Raw genomic sequence first — 18705 nt, 5'->3', positions numbered from 1 at the left:
CATCCTGTGTTGTGCATGAAATATGAAAAATGTGTGTTTGTTGAGGGACATGATTTTAGGAGCCATAGTTTTACATCAACTAGCCACGCCCATGCGATGTCAGAGAACGTGTCAGCCTGACAGACCCGCCCTTTTGAATGAACTGTATAAAATGGGTTAAGAATTTACACATCAGACCAGAGAGACGTGGCGCTGCAGCTCACATTTAAAGTGGTTGGAACTCAATCTCAACACAAGGTAGAGACGATAAAGTCACCTCCCGGACAATCACTGGTACGGCTGATTAGCTGTCCTCAGTAAAGTATCTAGAAAAGCAATTTTAAGTGGGACCATTCCATTACTGTGTTCAAATCATCGTATTACACTACTCTCCTCACCCCACTGGAACCATCTTCAAAGAAACATCTTCCAGAGCAAATGGAAGTAGAATAAAATCTGTAGTGCTGTTCAGGATTACACGACAAGTCACCGGATATCGGACGACTGCAGAAGACTGTCCGAAAGGGGTCCCCACCAATCAGAGCCTTACAAGCAAAGAGGTCCAACATCCTTTCCAAGAAGGCCCTGTCTACCGAGAGAAACCAAAGATTCACGTAAATACATTCATGATTTCTTACTCCAAGCGGGTGGCGTTGTGTGCAAAGTATAAGTGAGAGTAGTTTCTAAATGTACCAACGTTAAATGTCTGTCCCTCTCTCGCCCTTCATGTCTTTTGTAACAAGCAGCCATTTTGTTGTCAGTCTGCTAGGGACCTGTTTCTAATGTATTAAGTGTGTATGTTTATCCTGTGTTACCATTTAGTTAAATAAATAATTAAACCAATGTGTAGTACTGAATCATAAGTAAGGCTGGGGTTTTTGCAGATGCAAGGTTACTACTGTTAAGAATGATATGATACGAGGTTATGATAAGTTTACCTATCACATCCATGAACAGTTAAGACCTTTAGAGTTTAATTCGGGAGATGGTAACTCTTTAAAGAACCGCTCCCGTGGTGCCCCAAATCCTAATTAATTAATTGTTACATTATTAATTTAACCGGGTAACAATTAAACATAGATGATTAGATAAGTCATCAGATTAACCTGTTATGGCTAGGGGGCAGTATTTTCACGGCCGGATAAAAAAACGTACCCGATTTAATCTGGTTATTACTCCTGCCCAGAAACTAGAATATGCATATAATTATTGGCTTTGGATAGAAAACACACTAAAGTTTCTAAAACTGTTTGAATGGTGTCTGTGAGTATAACAGAACTCATATGGCAGGCAAAAACCTGAGAAGATTCTGTACAGGAAGTACCCTCTCTGACCATTCCTTGAGCTTCTTGGCTCTGTTTAAAGAAAATGTAGGATCTTTGCTGTAACGTGACACTTCCTACGGCTCCCATAGGCTCTCAGAACCCGGGAAAAAGCTGAATGATGTAATTCCAGCCGCTGGCTGAAAAACTTTAGCGCGTTTGGATGGTGGTCGATCAGAGGGCCATCAGACTGAGGCTCGTGCATGAGGGGATCCCATGCTTTTACTTTCTCTCTCTCTGAACGTAAACACGCTTTCCCGGTCGGAATATTATCGCTTTTTTACGAGAAAAATGGCATAAAAATTGATTTTAAACAGCGGTTGACATGCTTCGAAGTACGGTAATGGAATATTTATAATTTTTTTGTCACGAAACGCGTCGGGCGTGTAACCCTTATTTACCCTTTCGGATAGTGTCTTGAACGCACGAACAAAACGCCGCTGTTTGGATATAACTATGGATTATTTGGGACCAAACCAACATTTGTTATTGAAGTAGAAGTCCTGGGAGTGCATTCTGACGAAGAACAGCAAAGGTAATAACATTTTTCTTATAGTAAATCTGACTTTGGTGAAGGCTAAACTTGGTGGGTGTCTAAATAGCTAGCCGTGATGGCTGGGCTATCTACTGAGAATATTGCAAAATGTGCTTTCACCGAAAAGCTATTTTAAAAATCGGACATAGCGAGTGCATAGAGGAGTTCTGCATCTATAATTCTTAAAATAATTGTTTTTTGTGAACGTTTATCGTGAGTAATTTAGTAAATTCACCGGAAGTTTGCGGGGGTATGCTAGTTCTGAACGTCACATGCTAATGTAAAAAGCTGGTTTTTGATATAAATATGAACTTGATTGAACAAAACATGCATGTATTGTATAACAATGTCCTAGGGGTGTCATCTGATGAAGATCAAAGGTTAGTGCTGCATTTAGCTGTGGTTTGGATTTATGTGACATTCTATGCTAGCTTGAAAAATGGGTGTCTGATTATTTCTGGCTGGGTACTCTGCTGACATAATCTAATGTTTTGTTTTCGTTGTAAAGCCTTTTTGAAATCGGACAGTGTGGTTAGATAAAGGAGAGTTTTGTCTTTAAAATGGTGTAAAATAGTCATATGTTTCAAAAATTGACGTTTTTGTATTTTTGAGGAATTTGTAATTCGCGCCACGCCCATCATTGGCTATCGGAGCAGGTGTTCTGCTAGTGGAACGTCTAGATGTAAGAGGTTAATGAAAGTAAAGTCACAACACTTTTCTAGTCAAGGCTCATCTTAAACTACTGCTGTACACCTTTTGACTCATATAGTGTCCATAATGTCTACACACCATCATATACATTCCATTCTGACATTGCTTGTTCTAATATTTCTACTTTATTTGCAGGTATTATTACTGCACTGTTAAAGCTAGGAACATAAGTGTTTTGCCATACCTGCAACATCTGCAAAATATGTACGCAACAAATACAATGAAATTGTTTCTTAGTGTCGAGGTTATTCACAAAACATGGGCGAGGGGTCTACAATACCCTTTGAAGCCTAGAGGTTGTCGAGAAGAATGGTTGGCCTTTTTGCACGTCAGATTGGATTTGTTAGAACGCAAAGCCATGAACCACGCTTGACCGGCATAGTTATGATTTTCTGAGCACCAGTCACATTCCCTGTAATCTTAAACCAAGATAATTCAATGTTAATGAGTGGTTGGTGAGAATTCATAAGGCTTTAAGCCACTGCCAGGAATGGGGATAACCAGAGTAGCAGCTCTGTGCGAGAATAGTGGCTGAGAATACATCTACTTCTGCAACCCAATCGTCTAATCAGGCCAATATTTTACTCCAACTATAAATTAGCCAGTAGCTGGATAATCATGTTCAAATTGCATGATTCATAAAACATGTGTAGTTTCAATTCAGTCATTTATCTTCAATTCAATTCCTGAAGTGACTAAATGGAATAATCCCAAAAAAGAGGCACTCTTCAGGAACACTGCCTTGGAACAGTGATCACTGTTCCATGGCCTTACATTCTTCTACTGGCCCACATGGCTGGGGTATTGGAAATGGATGTGAGATGCCAAGGTTACTCTGCTGAATAGGAATCTTAATCTGCGATTTTGGAACAAGAGATAGTCCAGATAGCAGCTGAGGCTAATGCATATAATAGAATATATGGATGTTTTCTGCAATACATCATCATGGTGTATGTTGAGCAGTGGTGTAAAGTACTTAAGCAAAAATACCACTTTAGTAGTTTAAAGTATCTGTATTTTACATTTGACAACTTTTACTTCGCTACATTCTTAAAGAAAATAATGTACTTTTTACTCCATACATTTTCCCTGACAGCCAAAAGTACTTCCTACATTTTGAATGCTTGAGAGGACAGAAATGGTCCAATTCACACACGTTTAGCAAGAGAAGACCACTGGTCATCCATACCGCCTCTGATTTGGCAGACTCACTAAACACAAATGCTTAATTTGTAAATGATGTCTGAGTGTTGGAGGTTGCCCTTGACTCAAAAAAAAAGAAAATTGTGCCGTTTGGTTTGACATTTATACTTTAGTATATTTTGCAATTACAATATATTGGATAAAGTATATTTATACCCAAATACTTTCATAATTTTACTCAAGTAGTACTTTACTTGGTGACTGTCACATAACTCATTTTCTATTAAGGTATATTTACTTTTACTCAAGTATGACAATTGGGTACTTTTTTCACCACTGATGTTAAGAAGTGGGTTACTAACTTGAATGGGTGCCCTTCATCAGACTTCTGGATGGCCTGCAGGATCCCCTTGTATATCCTGAAGCAAATGGTGACAGAGAGGAGTGCCAGAGTGATGTAGGATGAGACGCTGACGATGCTGCAAAGTGTCAGGGAGAGCAGCAGAGAGAGGCCAGCGCCAAACACCACGCCAGAAGTCTTGACATCGCGCCAGTACAGGAGCTCTACCACTGCAGGAGAGCGAGAGAGCACAGGGTCAGATAGCTGCAAGACACAAAAACTAAGTGTGCTTCTTTTCAACACATTAAAATAAGACATTATGGTGGTGATGTGGAGGTGGAATGAGAAGGGGTAAATTATGAAAAAAATGAACACCCGATTTAATTTGCTTAATTATTTGTCTGCAGATAATTAGCTACTAGCCACACTACTTCACTAAAAGGGAATCCCCGGTGTTCCCTACAGCTGACATGTTTCGTTTACTGTTGGAATACCAGTATACCACTGCAGGTAATGCACCTAATCCAGGTCCATTCATAGCCATGGCATAGGCTTAAGACCTGTTAATTTTTAAGATTGTTAGCCAACCCCCACCCGGTCACTCAGACAGCTAGGGGCAGGACAGACCCATGCTTGTGTTTCACCAGGAATTCCTAGCACTTCAGTGTACAATAGTAGATGTGAAAGACATTCATTTCCTACTGGGAGACGAATTTCAAAACGTAGGCTAGCCAGCAAGCGGGCATTGCTCGAGTCTTCAATGTGCAATGGCTTGGCAGGCTACCATATTTCAAATAGCTTAACAAGTAATGAATGAGCTTATAGTTAACCCAGATTTTACAGGTTTCTGCCAAATAGATAATCATATCAAGCGCTTCATACCAAAGCAACGACTGATGAATTCATGCAACTGAATTGATGATGATATAGCTAACAAGTAAAATGCCTAAAAGGCACCGCAGGAGCAGAATCAAAAGAAGCATCAGCAGTTTTAGCCAGCCTAGGGACACTTCACTGTCAAATCACAAGAATGCTTCTCGTGAGGAATCATGTCAGACCCTTTATGGACCACGCTTGTGGGGTCTTTTTAGGCGGTGACGCTAAGCTTTTAATTTCTCCCAAACGCCAATGTTAGCTGCTAGCTTAACTGGATAGCTCGACTACATCTCGTTTAAATATAGCTAGCATATTAGCCAGTTACTAGTAGTTAGCGCCAACATTTGCGTCACCAGGACCCTTTGTTTAGAATGTTGCTAGCAATAATAGCTAACGTGCAACCGTGAAGGGGGGGGGGGGGGGTGTCGTCGTCCTTTCAGTCGGTCTACGGTACATATGGTAAGCATGAACTAGCATGTGGGGTAACTAAAAATAGCCCAGGCATATCAACTGCGCTAATCTCATCATATAGCTAGCTAATAACATGCCATGTTTTAATCATGTCCTTCCGTATACATCTCCTTCATGTAAACACTTCTTTAATATCCACGGGGGGAGATGGATAAACAGGAAAATGACTGAATCGTACATGAGTCTGACGCCATGTCGTTCTCAGCGTAGCCCCATCACGATAAAATGTCCAGTTTGACCTAGCTGGGCCTCTGCATAGCGCCATGCACAGCTCAATTCCTTCCCATTTCCCCTCCCACCGTAGCGTCGGTAAGGCAAATTGGTTAATTCAACGGCGATACAATCGAATATAAATGTGATATGTAAAGGCAGCATCGTTCACACGAGAATGACAGCACTTACCCCGTTCGGCATCCATCTTGAGCCTCCTAGCATCCAGCACTAGCTCAGCAGCGCGAGAGGGTGTTCACTTCCTGCTAGGTACATTTGAGATCCACTCATTATGCGCAGCGCCTCAGCCCTTTAATTATGTTTACGTTTCAATACGTGCCCAATGCAAATATGTGAATGAGCTTTTCTACTATTCGTTGGAAGACTGGTAGAGCGTTGTAGTAATAGTAATTTGGTTTCAAAACGGAATGAAAATATTGGAAATGGGGGAGTAGGTGGCATGGAAAATGTTAGTCTTACCTGCAAATGTTGACCAGCTTTATCAATATAACACAACAGTGCATCATTATGACCGACAACAGGTCAAATCTAAAAATCAGGAGTTTATTACAAAGACATTTTTGTAAATAAAAATTCTAACAAATGTAAAAACTGATCAACGCAGGCAATTTGCAATCTATTGGAAGCCTTTCATACAGCCATGTGAAGCTGTAGGTCAATATTTAACCAATACAATGGTCTGGTAGTGAGTTCATAGCCTTAATGCCCTAGCCAGAAAGAGTCCTCTTCAAGCTCTTACATCAGAACACATGTTGGATGGAAATCCATGCACCATATCCAGTTAAAATAATCTAACAATATGCTTACCCATTAAAACTAATTATGGGGCACACCAGAAAACATCCTACTTCATCGTCATTGCCCAGCTATACATTTTTTTTGCCCCTTTGTTAGTGTTATGTTACTGCCATCTGCCACTCCTTTAATCCTGTAATGTTTTAATACATAATATTACAGACTAATGTAGACAGTCTCTCAGCCCAATACTGCTTAGTCACTGGAGTGACTCAGGCTGGTAGTCTACTACACCCTATCCAAGTGCCTGTCATGCTCAACTGAGCGCTCAGCCAGATGGTAGTTGCTAAAATGGATGACATACCATTTAGTCAAATAGAGTTGACAGAGGCCCTTTGAGCACAATGCCCTTTCTGTTGCAATGTGTGCCAATTGCCATGCTGCATCCCAGAATGATGCAACGGCAGTAGCACACATGACAAAAATCTGCAGGACGTGAGCAGAGTGCCATTGTGAGGCTCAGGCAACAAATGTCCCGTCTGAGCTGAAAGCAGATGGCTACAACTGGGCCTGGAAAACACCAGAAGACCTCTTCTGCCATAAGCCACATGGCTCCTCTGGTGCTTGCCATATAGGCTAAGTGTGATTCCATACATACACAAAAGTTTGTAATTTAGCAGACACGCTTATCCAGAGCGACTTATAGGAGCAACTAAGGTTAAGTGACTTACTAAAGGGCACAGATTTTTCACCTAGTCAATTCAGGGATACAAACCAGCGACCTTTCGGTTACTTGCCCAATGCTCTTAACCACTATGCACACACTTCTTTTTGCACATGCTGAACAATGGACTTATACACCTTTATAAAGCCTAGTCAGCAGACTGTAGGGCTGAAGGCTGGTCCTGCATTCAGCAGCATTTGTCACAGGGGTTAGAGACCCCTGGTGCACTGGACCAGGCAGTCGTGAGTCAACTCCAGGCAGCATGGAATCATTAGACAACTATTACACTTGTCACTTTAGCCCAACACCCCTCCTCCCACCATGCATCTTTGGACAGACTTCCTCCTGTCAGTGCTACCCTTACCAAAGGTTCTGCTAGGATAGTGTATTACACATTAGAAATCCAGAGAAACTTGTCGATTTTTTTTGTGTCATTAACAGTTCACTGGTTACCAACAATCTTATTTACAGATGGCTACACATTCAGAGCAAATGTCATGCATGGCTGGATGGGACAAGCAATATCAAAACAACACACTCAACTACAAGTGATTACCAATTACATACTACGAATGTCCACAATACCTGTGCATTGTTTCATAACCACCCTCTAAAAACAAATGGACTACTTTTAATTTCACATAGATCTAGAGAACCCAGCAATAACTACAAAAAATATCTATATATAATATTCAGGAAAGGTTACTGCAACAGTAAAATAAGAGGGATACCCTTGTCTTTCCACTGTGGAGGCTGGGTGTCTCCATTTTCCGGTTTCCCGTTTTCCATGATAGAGCCGCTGTGTAGGTATCAGCAGGTCATTCCAGACAGCATGCGGTGTGTTGGGCTGGAGGCGGGTGGGGTGCGGGGACCGAGGTGGAAGATAGGGGACAACCAAACCTTTCTCCTGTGAGAGGACTGCAGTACTACTGCTCTCTCTACCTCCCTCCCCCTTTTCTCTTCCTCTCAGGCTGTCGGACTGAGGTCAGCTGACTGTCTGCTGGCACCTAGAACGCCTAACGCACTGACGCAGCAACTTCCCCATCTAACTCACTCCCCCTACCTCCCAGTCTGATACTCTCCCTCCCCTTGCGCAAATGTACATGTGCTTTTCCCCCTCCCTCTCATCCCCACGTGGATGACAAAGCAGCGAGTAGGTGACTCCATCCAACGGTCTCTGTAGGGACTACAAGTACAGACTCTCACTACCTTTAAAATGACACTAGTGTGTACTGTGACTTAATTTTAAATGCCCTCTGAATTGCCTTCAAAAGTTGGGAAGTAACATTAAAACAAAAACCTCAAATCTAACCTCATGCTCTGGAAAGCAGCAGACATCCAATCGGACCATTACTGCACTTATATTATGAATGTAATATTATTCTGTTGATCAGAGTCAAAGTCCATCTTCACAAATGGTGTACCATATCAATATCAGCCAAACAATTATGATTTGGTTGTCACCATATCAACCCTCATCAGTAGTCAGTCTTAAATCACATAAGAAAAATGGTGATTGTTGTATTAGTCCACTAGAGGGCACCTCACTAATTTCACTTGTCTGCCTAGGTTTCCTCATTCTTGTTTCAAATAATTTTTATTGCGCTAGTATTTTCAGCAAGTCTTTTAGAGAGTTGACAAAAGTATATTCACTCAGAATTTGAATATATTTAAATAAAATGGGAGGTACCGTGCAAGGTACATTTTGCAGCATATGGGTGTAGTCCTACTGAAGACTATGGGTGACTAATTAATTAGTGGTCGGTTACTACAGTTCTGTGGATTCAAAACAACCTGCAATCTCACTAAGGGGGTTTTGCGAATGAGATAGGGCAGGGGTGACGTTTGATGGTATTGCATTTCGAGTCGAACAAATAAGGGAACACTTGCTGACAAGCTCCATTCTTCATCGGCTGGTGTCGCAATGCAGGCAGAGCCTTTTTATTGGGCGATTCCTCACACACTGTCTGGGTGTCCGCCAGCCCTGCTCAAAGCAATGTCCCAATCAGATAAATAAATATCTGCACTCTAGTGATGTGCCTCGGTGTGAATAACCAGCAAGGTAAAACTAAGCCATTCATTGTAAAAAAGGCAAGATGAATGCATAGCCTTTAACCTAACAGCAGTCATGCAAAAATAAAACACTAAATCAGAAAGCCACTACCCCAGTGCAGTAAGCCTTCCAAACATATGGACATTTTGTGCTACAACACTGCCCTTTTCACTGAGCTGGGCAAGGTTTATCTGGACATGGGAGCTCAAAAGGCAAATGGGGCCTACAAGGCGGTGTACAGTTTCATAACTCTGGTTGTCATTTTCAGCATGGGCTAAAACCAGACAGTAGAGTTTGGTGACATCAATGACACACGATCAGGGTTTCCCAAACTTCCTGGGTGCATGTATTTTTTCCCCCCTAGCACTACACAGCTGACTCAATTAATCAAAAGCTTGATGAGCTGGTTAATTGAGTCAGCTGTGTAGTGCTAGGATTTTTATATTTTTTTTTACAAAAAAATAAATGGACCCAGGGAGGGGAAGAGAGAGATATATATGTGTGTGTGTGTGTGTGTGTGTGTGTGTGTGTGTGTGTGTGTGTGTGTGTGTGTGTGTGTGTGTGTGTATACACACAGTTTTTGCCACATTCACTCCATTAGACACAATGCATATTTGTAAATAGTACACTGCTCAAAAAAATAAAGGGAACACTAAAATAACACATCCTAGATCTGAATGAATGAAATAATCTTATTAAATACTTTTTTCTTTACATAGTTGAATGTGCTGACAACAAAATCACACAAAAAAAAATCTATGGAAATCCAATTTATCAACCCATGGAGGTCTGGATTTGGAGTCACACTCAAAATTAAAGTGGAAACAATACAGGCTAATCCAACTTTGATGTAATGTCCTTTAAACAAGTCAAAATGAGGCTCAGTAGTGTGTGTAGCCTCCACGTGCCTGTATGACCTCCCTACAACTCCTGGGCATGCTCCTGATGAGGTGGCGGATGGTCTCCTGAGGGATCTCCTCCCAGACCTGGACTAAAGCATCCGCCAACTCCTGGACAGTCTGTGGTGCAACGTGGCGTTGGTGGATGGAGCGAGACATGATGTCCCAGATGTGCTCAATTGGATTCAAGTCTGGGGAACGGGCGGGCCAGTCCATAGCACCAATGCCTTCCTCTTGCAGGAACTGCTGACACACTCCAGCCACATGAGGTCTAGCATTGTCTTGCATTAGGAGGAACCCAGGGCCAACCGCACCAGCATATGGTCTCACTAGGCGTCTGAGGATCTCATCTCGGTACCTAATGGCAGTCAGGCTACCTCTGGCGAGCACATGGAGGGCTGTGCGGCCCCCCAAAGAAATGCCACCCCACACCGTGACTGACCCACCGCCAAACCGGTCATGCTGGAGGATGTTGCAGGCAGCAGAACGTTCTCCACGGCGTCTCCAGACTCTGTCACGTCTGTCACATGTGCTCAGTGTGAACCTGCTTTCATCTGTGAAGAGCACAGGGCACCAGTGGCGAATTTGCCAACCTTGGTGTTCTCTGGCAAATGCCAAACGTCCTGCACGGTGTTGGGCTGTAAGCACAACCCCCACCTGTGGACGTCGGGCCCTCATACCACCCTCATGGAGTCTGTTTCTGACCGTTTGAGCAGACACATGCACATTTGTGGCCTGCTGGAGGTCATTTTGCAGGGCTCTGGCAGTGCTCCTCCTTGCACAAAGGCGGAGGTAGCGGTCCTGCTGCTGGGTTGTTACCCTCCTCCACGTCTCCTGATGTACTGGCCTGTCTCCTGGTAGCGCCTCCATGCTCTGGACACTACGCTGACAGACACAGCAAACCTTCTTGCCACAGCTCGCATTGATGTGCCATCCTGGATGAGCTGCACTACCTGAGCCACTTGTGTGGGTTGTAGACTCCGTCTCATGCTACCACTAGAGTGAAAGCACCGCCAGCATTCAAAAGTGACCAAAACATCAGCCAGGAAGCATAGGAACTGAGAAGTGGTCTGTGGTCACCACCTGCTGAACCACTCCTTTATTGGGGGTGTCTTGCTTATTGCCTATAATTTCCACCTGTTGTCTATTCCATTTGCACAACAGCATGTGAAATTTATTGTCAGTGTTGCTTCCTAAGTGGACAGTTTGATTTCACAGAAGTGTGATTGACTTGGAGTTACATTGTGTTGTTTAAGTGTTCCCTTTATTTTTTTGAGCAGTGTATATTAAAACATTTTCCTTAAAGTATAATTTTGAAAGATCTAAATGTTTGGCATGGGTCCTCAAAAGGTTCTTCAGGTGCACCATCGAGAGCATCCTGACTGGTTGCAGCACTGCCTGGTATGGCAACTGCTCGGCCTCCGACCACAAGGCACTACAGAGGGTAGAGTGTATGGCCCAGTACATCACTGGGGCCAAGCTTCCTGCTATCCAGGACTTCTATACAAGGCAGTTTCAGAGGAAGGCCCTAACAATTGTCAAAGACTCCAGCCACCCTAGTCATAGACTGTTCTCTCTGCTACCGCACAGTAATCGGTACCGGAGCACCAAGTCTAGGTCCAAGAGGCTTCTAAACAACTTCTACCCCCAAGCCATATGACTCCTGAACATCTAATAAAATGGCTACCCAGAATATTTGCATCCCCCCCCAAGGTCTACACCGGTTGTATTCAGCAAGTGACAAATTCAATTTGATTTACTGTCCCCACTCAAATACATGTCATTTTGTCCTTGAGACATTGAATTTTAATACTGTAGAATTACATTAATTCCTATTGAGAAATGTTTCTTCTGGGGAGTGCCAATATGGCCGACTGGTGGCTTCAAAGCCTCTCATTGGCCAACACACAGCATCAGCAATCCACAGTTTACAGAGAAACTAATTCCACAGAGAAACTCTGGGCAAACTAAAATCACTGTGGGTGTAAGCAAGACAGTCAGGCCTGCTAACTGCCACACTGTTCCCATGGGAGGCAGTTCTTACCAGGCCCTGTGGTACCATTCAAACCAATTGGCAAGAATCAAACATTTTAATTGTAGATCAGCTCATTTCCTAACGAGGTGTATTATGACAAAAATAAATAAAAAAAATTGCTGTTCATAAGAGATACTGCATGTCTATGAATGTAATGATAGGCATTTAAATATAACTAGATGGCTGAAGTGTAAGCACAAAACCCCTTGACTTACTCCACATTTAGTTGCGTTACAGCCAGAATTCAAAATGGATGAAATAGATCCTCACCCATCTACACACAATACCATAATGACAAAGTGAAAACATGTTTAGACATTTTAGCAGATGTATTGAAAACTAAATCTCATTTACAACCCTGTGTCAATACTTCGTAGAAGCACCTTTGACAGAAAGTACAGCTGAGAGTCTTTCTGGGTAAGTCTAAGAGCTTTCCACACCTGGATTGTGCAACATTTGCCCATTATTATTTTCTAAATTCTTCAAGCTCTGTCAAATTGGTTGTTGATCATTGCGAGAACAATTTTAAGGTCTTGCCATAGATTTAAGTCAAAACGTTAACTCTGCAACATTCACCGTCTTCTTGGTAAGCAACTCCAGAGTAGATTTGGCCTTGTTTTAGGTTATTGTCCTGCTGAAAGTGTCTGGTGGAAAGCAGACAGCTAGGTTTACCTCTAAGATTTTGCCTGTGCTTAAATCCATTCCCTTTCTTTTTTATACTGAAAAACTCCCCAGTCCTTAACGATTACAAGCATACCCATAACGAGGCAGCATCCACTATGCTTGACAATATGGAGTCGTACTCAGTAATGCATTGTATTTGCCCTAAACATATTCACGACAAAAAAAAGTGAATAGTTGAGCCACATTTTTTTGCAATATTACTTTAGTACCTTGTTGCAAACAGGATGCATGTTTTTGAATATTTATATTCTTTACAGGCTTCCTTCTTGTCGCTGTCAATTAGGTTAGTATTGTGGAGTAAACACAATGTTGTTGATCCATCCTCACTACTGTTCTCATGGTGAAATCCCTGAGTGGTTTTGTTCATCTCCGGCAACGGAGGTAGGAAGGATACCTGTATCTTTATAGTGACTGGGTGTATTGCTACACCATCCAAAGTGTAATTAATAACTTCACCATGCTCAAGGGGATATTCAATGTCTGCTTTTTATTTTTACCCATCTACCAATGGTACACTTCTATGCGAGGCATGTGAAAACCTCCCTGGTCTTTATGGTTGAATCTGTGTGAAATTCCCTGCTCAGCAGAGGGACTTTACAGATCATTGTATGTATGGGGTACAGAGAGAAGGTAGTCATTCAAAAATCATGTTAAACACGCAACTTAAGCAAAATAGTACTCCTGAACTTATTTAAGCTTGACATAAAGGGGATGATTACTTATTGACTCAAGATATTTCTGCCTAATTTTCTATGGGTAAGTATACATTTCAAAAAGCATAATTCCTCTTTGACATTATGGGTCATTGTGTGTAGGTCAGTGACAAAAAAACAATCTCCCTTTAAATTGTTTATTCAGGCTGTAACAAAATGTGGAAAAAGTCAAGGCGTGTGAATACTTTGAAGGCACTGTATATCTTAATGAGATGGGATTATACACTGCTAGGTCACTTCCTATAAATGGATTGTGTGGTATCAATGGATTTTTAACAATCTCTCTGTAACGCCCCCCCCCCCCATTGCACATTTTATTCTGTTTCTGCACAGAGAAGTCACGAGAAATTCATTACTTACTACATCAGGAAGATGGATTCAGAAACACAAATACAAGAATTATGAAAGAAAATATGAAAACCAAGATCATGAAAACAAAATCATGCCAACACATGCACCCAACTGTAAATGTTAATTTCTTTATTTTAAAATGCTAAAAAAAAGGGGGGACAATGCAGAGGAGAAAGGTGATGAAAAAGTGAAAACTTATGGGGGAAAAAGGGAAATGACAACCAATAAAACCAACAACAACAAAAAAATAACTGGTGGTGAACTTCCATGTGGGAATTACCTGCTTCAGCACTCAGGTTGGGCTTCTGATCCATTTTGGGGCCCTCTGTGTCCTTAGCGAGCAACTCCGGTTTGCGAACAGGCGAGTGGATGAGAGGGGCCTTTGAAGCGGGACCTTTGGTATCATCCTTCTCCAGGTCTGACTTAACCTTCTGGGTGAGTAGGAGGTAAGAGCTCTGACTAGGAGATTCTTCCTGAACTTCTGGGACTATATTTGCAGATGCCACATCCGTCAGCCCAAAGCGCATGTCATCTTCATCCATGCTAAACTCTGTTGCCTTAGCAAACTTGGAGCTATCTAATGCTTCTAGAAACTCATCGATTACACCCCTGAGGGGCCTTTCGATGAACTCAAACTCTTCAGAGGACACTTCCGGCTCAGAGATATCCTCTGCTGCCTCTGGCTCTTCCACTTTCATGTCATTCTTCTCAGACTCCACCTGGAAACTTGCAGGATTCTTGCCCATTGCCTCCAGAACAGGGGACAGAGAGTCTGCTGACGGACTCTCGGAATCAGAATCTTCAGGGGTCTTTCTAGTCTGGAAATTAAGAGGCTCTAATTTGTTCACAATTTGGGGTGAATCTTGACTGGAAAACATCCAATCTTTTTGTTCTATCTGGACAGGTGCTTTGCTATGGGGTGTAGGCTCTGCCTCCTTTACGAGGTCAAAGGCACTAAAGCCTTCATCTTCAGTCTTCGCCTTCACAGCTAGTCTTGCTTCAGTCTCCTCAGTCAGCTCCTTCAGCAGTAAAGCTTTGGAATCGAAAGCAAAGGGATTTGTGGCTGACAGAGGGACAGGGACAGTGGGTGACTCAACCATCTTCCGGATAGGAGCAGGGCTCGGCTCAGTGCTTCCTTCAGAAGAGCCAGAGTCCACTTTGTCAGGGTTCAGAGGGAAGGGCTTTAAGATATCTGGAAGAGATGGAAGTGTAGAGTCCTCGCTCTCTTTTGGGGTGGTTGAGAACTGATTGAGTGGCTCCATGAGCGAGTCCGCAGCCATCTTGACAGACTCATACGTTTTTATTTCATCATAATATGATGGTGGGCTGCCATCTTGTGAGTCTTCAGCCCGGCCATACTGGACCAGGTCTGGGGTGGGACTCTCAGACATTTTAGCTGCCTGGCTGTCAGAGGTCATATCCCCAAGATGGGAGAACCCAGCATCTGCTACAGGGGAGAAGCCCTGGAATGGATTCTTCTTCACCTCAAACATTAAGTCATCATCTGATTGGCTAAGCATATCTGGCTCATACCCAGAGGAGCCTCTGGAGGCTGAGTCTTTGGTAAATGTATCCATGGAGGCCCTGGGGTTGTCTTGAGAAGCTAAGAATGGAGAATCCCAGTGCTCTGTTGGGTTAGAGGAGGCAGGTGCAATGTCAGATTCAGGAGTCATCAGAGGATTATTGGAGGACTGGGAAGGAGTAGTAGACCTGACTGAGCTACAAAGCTGCTCTTCAGGAGAGACCACTCCACTGTCTCCACACAGAGACTTGGACCCTACATCACTCTTGGGGCAATTTTTTGTATGTTTACTTTGAGTGTAGGTAGCAGTTTCTAACCCTTTCACAATATCCTCATCACTCTTACTAAATCCTAATCTAGCGTTACCCTCTTCATCCCAAGGCATATCCTTGGTCAGTATTTTGGGGGGCTCAGTAGAAGGCCAAGAAGAGAAGCCCAATGGAGCAGATGTTGGATTTGGACTCTCTGACAAAGAGAGGTCTTCCAGAGAGTCAGGAGAGTGAAGGCGAGAGAGAGGGGAGATGGGAGCAGGGGAATCACCCTTCTGCTCAAGCTCTTGAGTAAAGAGGGAAAAATGCAATACATCAAGACACGCTCCATTCCTTCAGCGCTAGCAAGCCATGCTGGCATGCCCTGCCAGCAGTCTGCAGAGTTGAGGTGGTGTTTCCCATCAGTGATCTCAGAGTTATCAACTGGCATGCCAAAAGACCCAAAACCAGTTATGGGAGATTTTTTTTAACATAGGAGCAATCAATGAGGGGAATCACCACCTAACTTTTAACTGTAAAGTTAGTGTCTTCCATCTTCTCTACTGTAAGTGGACTTGTCACAGGGATTCACATTATAGGATCATACAAACAATGTTAGTCTTTTATTTAAAATAATTAAATGCAAATTCTATGTAAAATATTATTAAAGGCCAAGTGCAGTTATCCTGTGTTTTATATCATATTGTACAATAGCTGATAAAAGTTACCACTGTAAAAGTGAATACATTTGATCAGTGTTATTCCCTGAGTTGCTGGTTGAAAATACGATTTACACAGGAACTTCTAATCATGGGTGGAATTTCAGCTTGCCTGGTGACATCCCCAGGTAGTAAATGGAACTAAAAAAGACAATTGGTTTCTTTTTTTACAATTGGAAACTATTACAGTAAGGTACATATAATTGCTACCAAGAAATTTGACATTACTATAAAAACAGCTGCATTTGGGCCTTTAACAAACTTCACATGCATATCAGTCAAAATGTAATTAAGGTATAAAAGGCATGAAATGAAAGAGAAGATGCAGGAGGGCAAAGGCAGCCAGGAAAAATAACTTGCCTTTTGGGAATTGCATCAGAGGTTGAAGCGCAGCAGGAAGAAAATTGTCATCTGAAAAAGAGACAGTAGCACAGTGTAAAGTGGACAATGCCAGCAGCTGAGAGGACAGAAAACAATTAACACTACAATAGTGTGAAACAGACCCTAACATGGGGCCTCTACACTACTTTGACAACAAACTAGGTCCAGGAGAGATACTTCTGTAGTGTAAATAAATGGCTCTAGATTCAAATCTCTTTAAGAGATCTGCCACACGACCGCCAGAGATAGTGTGGGGAACATCTACACCACATAGTGGGGTCTGAAACTATTGATGCCTTTGACAAAGATGAACAAAAATGACTAATATAAATAATTCAAATACAGAGCTATATTGTATGCTAAAAGGGAAAGTATGTTTGTATACTAGTACAGAGAAAGAGGTTGTGTTTAACAAGTCATTTTTTCCTCAAAAAAAGGTAGGCGTCAATTATTCACAACCCTATTGTCAATAACTCACCTTCCAAGGACAATTGCACAGACTTTAAATATATATTTTTTTTTTATTAAAATGTATGAGTTGAAGAACACATTGGGAATGATCTTAGACCATTCCTCCCTACAGAACCCTTAGACTAGAGGTCGACCGATTTTTCGTAATGGCCGATTAATTAGAGCCGATTTCAAGTTTTCATAACAAATCGGTATTTTTGGCCACCGTTTTAATTTTTTTAAATAATATTTTTTAACTAGGCAAGTCAGTTAACCTGTCAAGGTGGGGCAGTATTTTCAATTTCGGATGAAAAGCGTGCCCAGAGTAAACTGCCTAATACTCGGGCTTAGAGTCAAATATTTGCATATTATTAGTAGATTCGGATAGAAAACACTGAAGTTTCTAAAACTGTTTGAATGGTGTCTGTGAGTATAACAGAACTCATATGGCAGGCAAAAACCTGAGAAAAATCCAACCAGGGAGTGGGAAATCTGATGCTTGTAGGCTTTTCAAGTCATTGCCTATCTAACACAGTGACTTAGGGTTCATTTTGCACTTCCTAAGGCTTCCACTAGATGTCAACAGTCTTTAGAACCTTGTTTCAGGCTTTTGCAGTGAACAGAGAGCGAACAAGAAGGCCGGGAAGTTGGTGACTCAAATGACATGAGTTCATTGGCGCGCATTCACGTGGTGTGGTAGCTGTGTTCCATAACGTTTTTCAAGACATTGGAATCGTCCGGTTGGAATATTATTGAAATTTTATGTTAAAAAGGCCCTAAAGATTGAAACATGTCAAACGTTGTATAGCATCAACGAATGTAAATATAACTTTTTTTTACTTTTCGTCGTGCTTCCCACATTTGGAGTAGCTTACTGAACGTGCAAACAACAAGGAGATATTTGGACATAACTCATGGACTTTATCCAACAAAACAACATTTATTGTGGACCTGGAAGTGCCTTCTGATGAAGATCAAAAGGTAAGTGAATATTTATAATGCCATTTATGATTTTAGATGACTCCAAAATGGCTGGTATCTGTATTGTATGATGTATTTTTCTGAGCGCCGTACTTAGATTATTGCAAAGTGTGCTTTCCCCGTGAAGCTTTTTTGAAATCTGTCACAGCGGTTGCATTCAGGAGATGTTTATCTATAATTCTTTGAATAACAGTTTAATATTTTATCAACGTTTATGATGAGTTTTTTTGTAAATTGTTGTGCTGATTCACAGGCAGTTTGAGGAAAAATATTTTCTGAACATCACATGCAAATGTAAAAAAGGGTTTTTTGGATATAAATATGAACTTTATCGAACAAAACATACATGTATTGTGTAACAATATCCTAGGAGTGTCATCTGATGAAGATCGTCAAAGGTTAGTGCTTAATCTTAGCTGTATTTATGGTTTGTGTGACCCCTCTCCTGCTTGGAAAATGGCTGTGTGGTTTTTCTTGGCTTGACACTGTCCTAACATAACCTAACTTCATGCTTTCGCCGTAAAGCCTTTTTGAAATCAGATAATGTGGTTGGATTAAGGAGAGGTTTATCTTTAAAATGATGTAAAATAGTTGTATGTTTG

General features: G+C 41.9%; 1 protein-coding gene across 6 annotated transcripts in view; it reads right to left on the bottom strand.

Annotated features, from left to right (window-relative positions):
* LOC115153311 (reticulon-4) overlaps positions 1–18705 on the bottom strand; it is a 36863-nt gene that overhangs the window by 8944 nt on the left and 9214 nt on the right. Inside the window, exons 2-4 of one of the 6 annotated variants that reach the window (XM_029698627.1) lie at positions 16652–16702; positions 14083–15879; positions 4053–4260 (exon numbers count right to left, since the gene is read on the bottom strand). In XM_029698627.1, the coding sequence (XP_029554487.1) occupies positions 4053–4260; positions 14083–15879; positions 16652–16702 (2056 nt within the window). Of the gene's footprint in view, positions 1–4052; positions 4261–5779; positions 5869–7798; positions 8043–14082; positions 15880–16651; positions 16703–18705 lie in introns of those variants that run through there. The other 5 variants (XM_029698628.1, XM_029698629.1, XM_029698631.1 and 2 more) reach the window with 5 other exon arrangements.

Source organism: Salmo trutta, chromosome 18 (assembly GCF_901001165.1).
Source record: "Salmo trutta chromosome 18, fSalTru1.1, whole genome shotgun sequence".
Lineage (NCBI taxonomy): Eukaryota > Metazoa > Chordata > Actinopteri > Salmoniformes > Salmonidae > Salmo > Salmo trutta.
Note: the sequence above shows the minus strand (reverse complement) of the source record. Positions and strands in the feature narration are given on the sequence as shown.